At 39.5% G+C, this 12,792-nt stretch overlaps 3 protein-coding genes across 4 annotated transcripts in view; 2 read left to right on the top strand and 1 right to left on the bottom strand.

The window, feature by feature from the left end:
- LOC126753625 (fatty-acid amide hydrolase 2) overlaps positions 1–12,792 on the bottom strand; it is a 62,013-nt gene that overhangs the window by 39,688 nt on the left and 9,533 nt on the right. The gene's annotated exons all lie outside the window — the stretch shown is intronic.
- On the top strand, positions 9,260–11,009 carry LOC126753654 (succinate--hydroxymethylglutarate CoA-transferase-like). The gene has a single exon (XM_050465321.1). The coding sequence runs from the start codon at positions 9,520–9,522 to the stop codon at positions 10,840–10,842; it is 1,323 nt and encodes a 440-aa protein (XP_050321278.1). The 5' UTR covers positions 9,260–9,519; the 3' UTR covers positions 10,843–11,009.
- The window catches only part of LOC126768089 (succinate--hydroxymethylglutarate CoA-transferase-like), a 1,800-nt gene continuing 1,535 nt past the window's right edge, over positions 12,528–12,792 (top strand). Inside the window, exon 1 of the mRNA XM_050485979.1 lies at positions 12,528–12,537. Within this exon, the coding sequence (XP_050341936.1) occupies positions 12,528–12,537 (10 nt within the window). The remainder of the gene's footprint in view (positions 12,538–12,792) is intronic.

The raw sequence follows: 12,792 nt of genomic DNA, 5'->3' as shown, positions 1-12,792 counted from the left end.
AGCGATGTAGCTGTAGAAGGACTTTTCAGAGTGTCCACCACTTACTTTAAACCATAAGATATATACATTTCTAAGATTGATTATATATACAGAAGCTATCGCTTCTGACTGTTTTTAAATATATAACTGTCTGACTGACAGACTTACTTCGTAAAAATATGTATTTCTGCAAGCGACTAAGCTAAAGTAACTGATCTCACAAGCGCATATACATACATACATATATGATATAAATAAAATATTTTTTTAAATTTCATTATCAAATAATTAAACAAATAAACTGTTAAAAGATCTGACCTTAGTGACAGCAGCCTTATGGAAATTTACTTTGGGGAAAGCAAACGAGTTCATAAAGCACAACGAAACAATTAAAGAAGTTTTGCTCAAGGTGCTTGCATTAATGTAACTGTAGCAACTGTAATGCAATGAGTCACAACTTAAAAAATACAAAATGCGCAAGCGCGGCCAGCTGTCCGGCTGTGGTCAGCACTTTCGGCACTTAATTTCATTGTTGAGGTCGTCCAAAAGATCAACTTAAAATGGGTTTTCCATTTGAGTGAACTAAACGAGACTACTTGTAGATGATCGCTAAAAAAAAGCAGTCTGTGGAAATTCCCCAAGTGTGACCTTAAAGCAGTTAATGTGGTTACGGCTGTGTTCCAGGAAGCTTTCCGCTTTTTTACTGCCATTTAATTGTTCTTCTTATATGGATTTACGCACTGGCGTTCAGGCTGGTGTATATACATATATTATTAAAATAGTAACTTTAATTAAAAAATAAAAACGTCTTTGTCATTGTTTCTAATTGCGAGACATAACTGTTTATGATAATTATACCATAAATTTAAGGCTTTGACCGCTGCTCACATTGTTTTCAAAATACACATCCAACCGAGTAACTAACTTTGTAATCCACAAGATTGATCAAAGTTCATCTCTGATATGTCATAATGGATTGTCTTAAAGACATTGATTTCGTTCAAAGCTTTCCGCGAAAAAGTACAAGTGTTAACATGGAAATTCTGTCGAAGTGAATATGCTATAGATACTTTTCTTTCTGAAGAATTCTTATGACGAGGAATTCTATAACATTAATATAGTTTGAAAGGAAAGAGATATTTTTGTCGAACGATGAAAGAGAGGTCGAGGAAGCGGTTTACGAAGAGAGAGCAAGTACGACGACGACAACACGCCAGTCAGTAAGCAGGATGATCTGGTATCTGGTAGCATCCCTATCGGCACTGTAAAAATGGATGAATTTGGTACGTGACATTCCTATATTACAGTTCAAAATTTGGCGAAATCGGACTACAACCACGCTTACGTCCATATAACGTAATTTTAAATTCCTTTTGATTCTTTCACTTTCCAGTGTACAAATCAAGAAGCAATTAGTATAACAGGATAAAACTTTGCATGAATGATGCCTTTGTAAACTACAAACCAAAAATTGTCCAAATCCAACTAAAACGGTTTAAGTGACTAGATACCGAATATTTGGAACTCAGTACCAACGGTTGACTTTAGACCGAAAATATCAGTCAATGTGTGAGATATATTATTGAAATTCAGGGATAATTCTTTCCGTACAATAGTATGTCTGTGTGTCAAAAATGGTTTGAATCAGGTCAATATACCTGATATACAGATTTTCGAATTTCTCGGTGACTTTCTGCATATGTCGGCCAATATATGAGTTATCTCAATGGGAATGAGAGAGCGTCGTTTACTCTTAACAGTGTATTTTTTTGTATAAAATGGATACAACTTGACCTTCTTCTTCTTCTTAATTGTCTGCGATTGTAACAACAGCGCGCCAGTCAAAAATGCGCCAATTGGATATTCCAAGCGAAGCCATCCTTCTCCACTTGGTCCTTCCAACGGAGTGGAGGTCTTCCTCTTCCTCTGCTTCCCCCGGCGGGTACTGCGTCGAATATTTTCAGAGCTGGAGTGTTTTCGTCCATCCGGACAACATGACCTAGCCAGCGTAGCCGCTGTCTTTTAATTCGCTGAACTATGTCGATGTCGTACAGCTCATCGTTCCATCGAATGCGGTATTCGCCGTGGCTAACGCGCAAAGGACCATAAATCTTTCGCAGAACTTTTCTCTCGAAAACTCACAACGTCGACTCATCCGTTGTTGACATCGTCCAAGACTCTGCACCATACAGCAGGACGGGAATTATGAGTGACTTATAGAGTTTGGTTTTTGTTTGTCGAGAGAGGACTTTTGCTTCTCAATTGCCTACTCAGTCCGAAGTAGCATGTTGGCAAGAGCAATCCTGCGTTGGAAGGCTGACATGTTGGTGGTGTTTACGCTGGTTCCAAGATAGACGAAATTATCTACGACTTCAAAGTTATGACTGTCAACAGTGACGTGAGAGCCAAGTCGCGAATGCGACGACTGTTTTTTTGATGACAGGAGATTTTCGTCTTGCCCTCGTTCACTGCCAGATCCATTTTCTGTGCTTCCTTGTCCAGCCTGGAGAAAGCAGAACTAACGGCGCGGGTGTTGAGGCCGATGATATCAATGTCATCGGCATACGCCAACAGCTGTACACTCTTATAGAAGATGGTACCTTCTCTATTTAGTTCTGCAGCTCGAACTATTTTCTCCAAAAGCAGGTTGAAAAAGTCGCACGATAGGGAATCGCCTTGTCTGAAACCTCGTTTGGTATCGAACGGCTCGGAGAGGTCCTTCCCGATCCTGACGGAGCTTTTCGTGTTGTTCAAAGTTTACACAGCCGTATTAGTTTTGCGGGGATACATCGCGGCATAAAGGCAGCTCCTTTTCGTGCTGTCGAAAGCAGCTTTGAAATCGACGAAGAGGTGGTGTGTGTCGATTCTCCTTTCACGGGTCTTTTCCAAGATTTGGCGCATGGTGAATATCTGGTCGGTCGTTGATTTTCCAGGTCTGAAGCCACACTGATAAGGTCCAATCAGTTTGTTGACGGTGGGCTTTAATCTTTCACACAATACGCTCGATAGAACCTTATATGCGATGTTGAGGAGGCTAATCCCACGGTAGTTGGCGCAGATTGTGGGGTCTCCTTTTTTATGGATTGGGCATAGCACACTTAAATTCCAATCGTTGGGCATGCTTTCGTCCGACCATATTTTATAAAGAAGCTGATGCATGCACCTTATCAGTTCTTCGCCGCCGTGTTTGAATAGCTCGGCCGGCAATCCGTCGGCCCCTGCCGCTTTGTTGTTCTTCAGGCGGGCAATTGCTATTCGAACTTCTTCATGGTCGGGTAATGGAACGTCTGCTCCATCGTTATCGATTGGGGAATCGGGTTCTCCTTCTCCTGTTGTTGTGCGTTCACTGCCATTCAGCAGGCTGGAGTAGTGTTCCCTCCATAATTTAAGAATGCTCTGGGCATCAGTGACTAGATCACCTTTGGGGGTTCTACAGGAATACGCTCCGGCCTTGAAACCTTCCGTAAGCCGCCGCATTTTTTCGTAGAATTTTCGAGCATTACCCCTGTCGGCCAGCTTATCAAGCTCTTCGTACTCACGCATTTCAGCCTCTTTCTTCTTCTGTCTATAAATGCGTCTCGCTTCCCTCTTCAACTCTCGGTATCTATCCCATCCCGCACGTGTAGTGGTCGATCGTAGCGTTGCGAGGTAGGCAGCCTGTTTTCTCTCCGATTGCGACACGGCATTCCTCGTCGTACCAGCTGTTCTTTTGCACTTTCCGAAACCAATGGTTTCGGTTGCAGCTGTACGTAAGGAGTTTGAAATGCCGTCCCACAGTTCCCTTATACCGAGTTGTTGACGAGTGCTCTCAGAGAGCAGGAGTGCAAGCCGAGTAGAAAATCATTCGGCTGTCTGTTGTGATTGCAGCTTCTCGACGTCGCCTAGCCCCCATATAATTAATTAATGAGAATTTTCGAATATCCGGCTGACTTTACTCCATATGTTTGGTGCTTGTATGAGAGGTACTTTATGAAAACCAGGGAACAAGTTTTTAGTATGCGGCTTGTTAATAGTATGCGGTATTAGCAAAAATAGATTAAAATCAAATCAGTACTACCCACAAACCCATATACTACCTATGATGATTTTCAACGTCAACGATTATTGTTATACCCTGAACAATGTATATTATGTTTATCACGAAGTTTGTAACACGCAGAAGGAAGCGTCGGAGACCCTATAAAGTATATATATAAATGATCAGTATGTTGAGCTGAGTCGATTTAGCCTTGTCCGTCTGTCTGTCTGTCCGTCTGTCTGTATATATACAAACTAGTCCCTCAGTTTTTAAGATATCGTTTTGAAATTTTGCTAACGTCATTTTCTCTTAAAGAAGCTATAACATATAGCTGCCATACAAACTGAACGATCGGAATCAAGTTCTTGTATGGAAAACTTTCACATTTGACAATGTATCTTCACAAAAGTTGGCACTGGTTATTTTCTAAGATAATAATGTAATATGCGAAGAAATTGTTCAGATCGGCTTACTATAGCCTATAGCTGCCATATAAACTGAACGATCGGAATCTAGTGCTGGTATGGAAAACTTTTGCATTTGACAAGATATATTCACGAAATTTGACAGGGATTACTGCTTAAGGTAATAACATAATCTCCGAAAAAAAATTGTTCAGATCGGATTACTATAGCATATAGCTTCCACACAAACTGAACACATAGCTACTAAAAGAAATGCACCTGTGAAGGGTATATTAGCTTCGGTTCAGCCGAAGTTAACGTTTTTTCTTGTTATATATAAAATTGCTTCAAAATGTTTTCTCGGGTATACCTAAGCAATGTCAAAATTAACGCCTTGGAATTGGTTCATATTTTGGTCTAAACCTCATATTCCCGATATAATTAATATCGATCCTCTGGTTGACATTAACTTCATCAACTCAATATATTAAATTTAACCTCTTCATTAGAAGATACCAAAATAAGTCAAAATAACCGCGAGAGAAACTGTTGCTAATAAATATACGCACTGTTAACTATAATTATAAAATAATGTAAAAATTTGGTAACTGTAACTATTTTGCTCTGTTATTACGTATTTCAAAAAGTATTTGAGGACAGATACCACTTCCATATTTCATATTACAGACTTTTACGAGCATTATGAGCATGTGTCTGGGTCGTTTCTCTATTTCGTGTGCATTCAATGTTAACTAGGTAAAGGTCATCATGCGCAGCTATTAACTTTTTAGTAATATGTATTATTTTTGGGTTTTTAAGCTTCCCTTTACGTGCGCTATCTTACATGGCTGCAATTTATGCTTTACACTCATCTTTTCGCCGAATGTGTTTTCTCGCCATTTTCGTGTTGTTACTAATACGGGTTTGATGTGCAAAATCTTGAACCAGTTTAATTGTTTAACCGCAAAAATGAAAACAAAAACAAAACACGAAACACAAATGATTACAATTAATGGTAAACAATATGTGCATGATATAAATACTTTAATTTATGCATATAAATGTGCATAGGTTTGTGTGATGAAATTGTGTCATAATTCATTAAATACTTTTGCGGTGCAATAAGTGTTTCTTTGACCTTTCCTTCGTGTATCAAATTTGCTCATTTTGTAAATAATATTTTATTCGCCTTCCTACGAATAATATTTGTTTCATGGAGTATAAAATTTCCCATAATTAATATTCAAAATAACTAAAAAACGATTAAAAATGAAATTAATGAATTGTTAACTGATTTCGGCATATTTGTCTCTCTTTTCTTCTCTCAACCGTTGTAACGGGTGATCCAAGTAGAGATACTTTTTTCCGTGTGAGTCTTGTAAAGCAGTCATGTTATTTCTGTTCAGTATTGTTTGGCATTTCTTCATGGTAGGACAACAATGTTTACAAATCCTTCAACTTTATTACCAAAATTCACATTTAGTAAACAATGTGTTTCGCTCGCTTCACAAAACTTATTATCAACATAATCGGCCTACTGAGCGTACTATTCACAACACCGTCACCCATCTTCAGAACCAGCACTCATTATTGAATAATATTCAACCGAATAGACCACGTCCCGCAAGTAGTGAAGAAAATATACCATACACAGTTGTGATTCGGCGGAACTGGAACTAAAGTATGGAATGACTTGTCTTTACGTCCAGATCTTAAATTGAAAGCGTACAAATACGGCTTCTCCAAGAACTGAAGCCGCTTGACCTTCCCTAGCTACATCGCTTCACCCTATGGGTTCTTGAAAGGTTACAGGAACATCCAACGTTTTCGAGCCAAATTTTGTACAGCGGTGAGGCCTATTTCTGGCTGAATGGGTAATATATGCAAATTTGCCACATTTGAGACCTGAAGAGATTCAAAAGCCGACCGTTCTCCAGAAAAAACAACGGTTTGGTGTGATTTGTGGGCCGGCGGAATCATTGGTTCATACTTCTTCAAAATTGATGCCGGTAGGAACGTAACAGTCAATGGCTCGTGATCTCGGCGACATTTGGTTTCAACAAGACGGCGCTCAACGAACGGACCATCTGAGACGTAGTCGTGGCCAACACTTGAAAGTTATAATCTTCAAAAAATAAATGCCAAAAAATGTTCTTTCGAATGATAACAAACATTCCCCATTAAATTTGAAGTTTATGTGTTTAGAGGACCTAGAAATGGATCACCCTTTATCAATACAGCAGTAACCAGACTTATCTAAGTATGCCATGAATACAAAAGTTTGAATATATCAACCACTTACACAAAATTCTATTTGATAATCAATAATAATACTCTAAATATTATTTTATTCGGCGACCTGAGAGCGTCCTTAACCGTGCATATGGGTCAGACTACCCTTTGAATCTGTCAACATTTAAGTCTTTACTGAGCACACTCTCACCATCCATCATTACAGGAAGAGATGCTTGAGTGCTGAGAAGATGTGCTCAAGTGGGACCTGAAAAGTGCATAGCCTTCCAAAGTAAGAGAAAATTGCTAAAATTTCGGCTATTTTCATTTAGTATTCTCTGCGCATTATACCTTTAATCATTTGTAAAATATAAAAGCCGCAAGAAGTCTTATGCGGCGAATGCAGTAAACAAACTTCTTTTCGCAGCCTAATTCGACCGATTTAACCATGTGACAACGGGTTTGCAAGATGGTTTGTTTTCAGGATGAATTACCACATTTTATACTATGAACAAAAAGTTTGTAACAGCTGGATGGAAACTTCGAAGCTACTAGCTACTTTGAGGATCGATTTAAAACTTTTCTACCGTGATATTAAACTGTGTAAGGACTACTATATTTAATATAATCATTTTCATGTTTCAAGTAAATTTTTATTTAATTTCTCATGACGCATCGTAAAATAACAAAATTGTTTAAAAAAATGTTGTTGGGTTACATACAGAAATGAGTGAGCTACATATGTACGTTTTCGGTTCGTTTTTTATACTCTCGCAACAAAGTTGCTAAGGAGAGTATTATAGTTTTGTTCACATAACGGTTGTTTGTAAGTCCTAAAACTAAAAGAGTGAGATATAGGGTTATATATACCAAAGTGATCAGGGTGACGAGTAGAGTTGAAATCCGGATGTCTGTCTGTCCGTCCGTGGCCCCGCCCCCTAATAGGTTTTTTGTACATATCTCGGAAACTACTATAGCTATGTCAACCAAACTCTACAGAGTCGTTTCCTTCAGGCATTTCCATATACAGTTCAAAAATGGAAAAAATCGGATAATAACCACGCCCACCTTCCATACAAAGGTTATGTTGAAAATCACTAAAAGTGCGTTAATGACTAACAAAAAACGTCAGAAACACTAAATTTTACGGAAGTAATTGCAGAAGAAAGCTGCACCCAGGCTTTTAAAAATTGAAAATGGGCGTGGCCTCGCCCACTTATGGACCAAAAACCATATCTCAGGAACTACTGGACCGATTTCAATGAAATTCGGTATATAATATTTTCTTAACACCCTGATGACATGTACGAAAAATGGTGAAATCGGTTCACAACCACGCCTTCTTCCAATATAACGCTATTTTGAATCCCATCTGATGCCTTCTCTGTATAATACGAGTATATACATTAGGAACCAATGATGATAGCGGAATAAAACTTTACACAAATACGGTATTTGAAAAATATGTAAATGACGTATAATGAAATCTCGATTATCACTTTATCGTGCGAGAGTATAAAATGTTCGGTGACACCCGAACTTAGCCCTTCCTTACTTGTTACTTATAACTTTATGAGACCATATGAAACCTATAAATTTGTTTTATTTTTATCAGATATGATAAGCAAGTAATCTCTAACTTATTTAAAGCATATTATCTACTACAATTTCTACTTAGAAAGTTGAAGCAGTTGTCACCCCTATTACAAACTGAATATCAAGGCATACATATCATACCTAAGTATGTTTATTACCACATATGTATGTACATAGTTTTGTTGAGAAAGTTCGTATATCTAACACACAAGATTTAGCCGAGTTTTTCCTTCTAACTTCTACTGCCATTTTATATGGGAGTGTCTTCAATTTCCATGACTTTTTAACGGCTGAAGGATTGCGTGAGATGATATTTTGACACTTGTATGATGTATATTGGCTTTAGAAGGCAACATCACCTTCAATAGAAAGTTTACCTTCGATCACAGAATTTAACACCTCAGATTTAGACAGCCCTGACCATACGTTCTTATATACATACATACATATCGTCACCTGAAATGCAAAATAACGTAACAACATTTTCGGAAATTTATAGTGGCATGAATGAAACATGAAATAAAATGGAACATGAGTGAAACGAAATTTTAATATTGGTTAAAACTGGTTTATATCTGATCGCAGAACCTGAAAATGTTGAACATTTGTAATATTATGTATGTAATTTGAAGTAGTGAAACGTAATCAATAAGACACTCAATTTCGAATTTTTTGATGATACGTTATTTTGCATTTCAGGTGACGATATGTAAAACGCAACAGCCTTTTTTACTTATTTAGAACTTTGTAGTGGAAATTTCTTGTCACATTTCATTAAGACCTCGAGTATTTATGCATAAAGCTTAGTGAAGAGTGCATGGCAAGAGATATGATAAAAACGCAATTCATAATCAAAACAAATACAAATTCTGAGCAGAGAGAATGTTAAGCGCCGCGAACAAACTGATAGGAAGTTATAAGCGGTGAGCAAACAACAACATTTTATCACAACATTCGTACCACGAAGTGAATACACTGAGGAAAGTCATAAAGGCTCTCCCGCTGACATTTGTGGGCTGACGAGTGGCGGTGTGTATTTAGTTATGCGAAGAACCTGAGTAGAAGCGGTTGTGCGATACATTTCTCGTTAGCCGAGACGAAAACGTGAGAAAGCAAATTGAAAAGAAAACTAAAGAAGACAAAAAACTATAAACAAATACACGATTTCAGCACACGAATATACAAAATTGCATAAATTTGCGCTTGATCGCAATAAATAGATACCAAAATAGAAATTTTTACAAAAACAAATAGAAAATAAACAATAATAAAGTTCCAACGAATTGGAAAATGTTTCCGATCGCTATCCGCCTGCCTTACGCTGTGCGTGCAGTTTTGCGACAGCAAGTCAACAAACACGTCATAGGATGTCAACATTTTGCAACGAGTAGCGAGAGCGGCGCGCCGACGGTAACTGCCGAACACCCGCTTAAGGGCCTACGCATTCTCGATATGACGCGCATCATCTCGGGCCCCTACTGCACCATGGTGTTGGCTGATATGGGCGCCGAAGTCATCAAGATTGAACGCCCATTTTATGGTGGCGATGAGGCGCGCAAATGGGGACCGCCATTTTTGGAGCACAGCAAAGATTCCGCTTATTTCCTGGCGATTAATCGTAATAAGAAGAGTGCCGCAATCGATTTGAAGCGTGGCAAGGATATCATTTATGAGCTGGCGCGTAAATGTGATGTGCTGGTGGAGAACTATGTGCCGGGCAAGTTGGCTGAGTACGGTTTGGATTATGAGCAAATGCGCAAAGTCGCACCGCAGCTCATCTATTGTTCAATGACCGGTTATGGTTCGGTGGGTCCGTACGCAAAACGTCCGGGTTACGATGTGATTGCCTCATCGATTGGCGGCCTACTGCATATAACCGGTGAACGCGATGGTCCGCCATGCAAGGTGGGCGTGGCAGTTACCGATGCAGCGACCGGTTTGTATGCCCATGGCGCCATTTTGGCTGCTTTACTGCAGCGCGAACGTACGGGGCATGGTCAAAAAATCGACGTCAATCTGCTGTCCACCGGTGTGTCGCTCCTAATCAATGTGGCTAGTAATTTTTTGAATGCCGGCATGGAGGCACATCGCTGGGGCACTGCACATTCGAGTATCGTACCATATCAGAGCTTCAAAACCGCTGATGGTTATCTAACCATAGGTACTGGCAGTGATGATCAGTTCCGCGAATTATGTCAGTTACTCGAAATTACCGAGATGGCGACGAATGCCAAATTCAAAACAAATAAGGATCGTGTTTGCAATCGTACAGAATTGATAGCGTTGCTTGCGGATATCTTGGCAAAGAAGGCGTCGAAGAGTTGGATGCAACAATTCGAAGGTGCCTCGTTTCCGGTGGGTCCCGTGAACAATATACGCGAAGTATTCGAGGACGAGCATATTCAGGCGATTGGTTTGGTAAAAACTTTGCCACATCCCAGCGACGGCAGCGTAAAAGTGGTCGGACCACCTGTCGTCTTCAGTGAGTCTAAAAATGATGCACGCACAGCTCCCCCCCTTATGGGGCAACATACAGATGAAGTGTTATCACAGCTCTTGGGTTACAGTGCTGAACGAATTGCCGAACTTAGAGATAAGAAAGTTATAGAATAAATATGCCTACATACTCCTGGACTTGTGATATTAACCCAGTTCACCCAAAGTGCATTTATAGTTTAATAAGTGTGACTAGAAATGTTAGACCTTAAACATATAAAGGTGATGTGAAATAGGTTTAAGAATTTATAAATTAAAAATCTTTAAAAATGCATATGTACATATATTGCGGTGTCCGTTATTTCATGGGTTTTGATTTTTGTATACCCTTGCAACATGTTGCTACAGAGTATAATAATTTTATTCACCTAACGGTTGTACGAATCACCTATAATTAGGGGAGGTGGATATAGGGTTATATGCAGGTAGTAGGTAGGTAGGAGTGCAGCCCTATCGGGCTCAATTAACACTTGATGTCCCATTTTGATGTACTGTTCGTAGAACCTCCTGTATCTGCTATTACGTTTCACATTCTCTTTCAAACCATTTTGAGGTTTCGATGAAACTACTTATGTCCGATATGCTTTTAGTGGAAATCCATTCAAGGTTTGGTGCTAGATGGATTCCAAGTGTTTTGTGTAGGATCTGTGCTAGAGCTGGGCATTCGCAGAGAAAGTGGAAGATTGTTTCCTTGTTCCCTGCAGATGTCGTTGTAGGGCATACCCATTTTGGATGCGTGTTCCCCAAATGGCCAGTGCCCTGTTGTGGTAGTTGTTACTCTGTAAATACTTTTCCTTGACCTATTTAGTAAGTCGTTGGTTCTTTTCCTGTCATATGTTGGCCATAATTGTTTAGTTATGACGCATTTTGCGATGTTTTTCCACCTGTTATTTGCAATTTGTTGAAATTGTCTATTGATCTCTCCTTTGATTGATCCTAGCGGACTTGGTATTATCTCCGCCTCGGATTCGTTGAGGAAAGCTCCTGCCTTTGCCAACTCGTCTGCTTTTTCGTTACCGAAAATGTTCCTGTGGCCGGGAACCCAGATAAAGTTTAGTTGGAGCTTGTCTTTTATTGCGCTTAGTGCTCTCTTGCAGTTGTGTACTGTGCTGGAGTTTGTCATGGGCGAAGACAAGGCCAGGAGCGCCGCCCGGCTGTCCGTAAATATAGTTGCTTTATTTATATTCTTGTGGTTTTCCAATAGAGCTTCGTAGGCTTTTTCTATGCCTAGTACTTCTGCTTGGAAGATGCTAGCCGAGTTCGGTAGACGTATAGAGAGAGATATGCCAAGATCAGTGGAGAATACCCCCGTGCCTACTCCGCAGTCCATTTTGGACCCGTCGGTAAGACTGAGATGGTATCCTCCTCTTCTATTGAGCCTCTTCTCCATTCTCGTCTAGATGGTATCCTTACCTGGAAGTGTCTATTGAAGTCCAGCTTTGGGAGAATGTAGTCTGATTTATTAATGGTGAGCTTGTTTAGAATTACACTATGTCCATAGTTCTGCTGGTTCCAACCTCCCAATTCTTTTATTCTTGTCGCCGCAATAGCTGCTGTTTTTTGAATAAAAATGTCCATTGGTAGTTGATGCAGGATCACGTTGAGCGCATCAGTCGGACATGACCTGATTGCCCCAGTAACACCCGCACATGCTGCTCTTTGTAAACCATTTAATTATATGTAAATATATATTTAAATGATCAGGATGATGAGGCGAGTTGAAATCCATGTTGAAATCCTAACTGTCTGTCGGTCCGTCCGTCTGTCCAAGCTGTAACTTGAATAAAAATTAAGTTATCTTGATGACACTAGGTATGCATGTCCCTTGGCAAAAAAGTAAAGCGGAGTTCGAAGCTGGGCGTAAAGGGAACACGGCCACGCCCACAAAACGCCTTAAAAGGAAATCGTATAAAGTGCCATAACTAAAAACTAAATTAAGTTATAGGCACCTGTATTTTGAAAATGATGAAAAAGTGGTCGTTGCCTCGCCCTCTAATAGGTTTAATGTACATATCTCCTAGACCACTAAACTTAGGACAACTCCTCTAAAAATCCTTACCGATAAAC

The sequence above is a fragment of the Bactrocera neohumeralis genome, chromosome 2 (genome assembly GCF_024586455.1).
Source record: "Bactrocera neohumeralis isolate Rockhampton chromosome 2, APGP_CSIRO_Bneo_wtdbg2-racon-allhic-juicebox.fasta_v2, whole genome shotgun sequence".
Lineage (NCBI taxonomy): Eukaryota > Metazoa > Arthropoda > Insecta > Diptera > Tephritidae > Bactrocera > Bactrocera neohumeralis.
This window is presented reverse-complemented; position numbering and strand designations above follow the sequence as displayed.

Coding starts and splice junctions, on each gene's coding strand:
- LOC126753654 (XM_050465321.1), top strand. CDS start 9,520: ATGTTTCCGATCGCTATCCGCCTGCCTTACGCTGTGCGTGCAGTTTTG.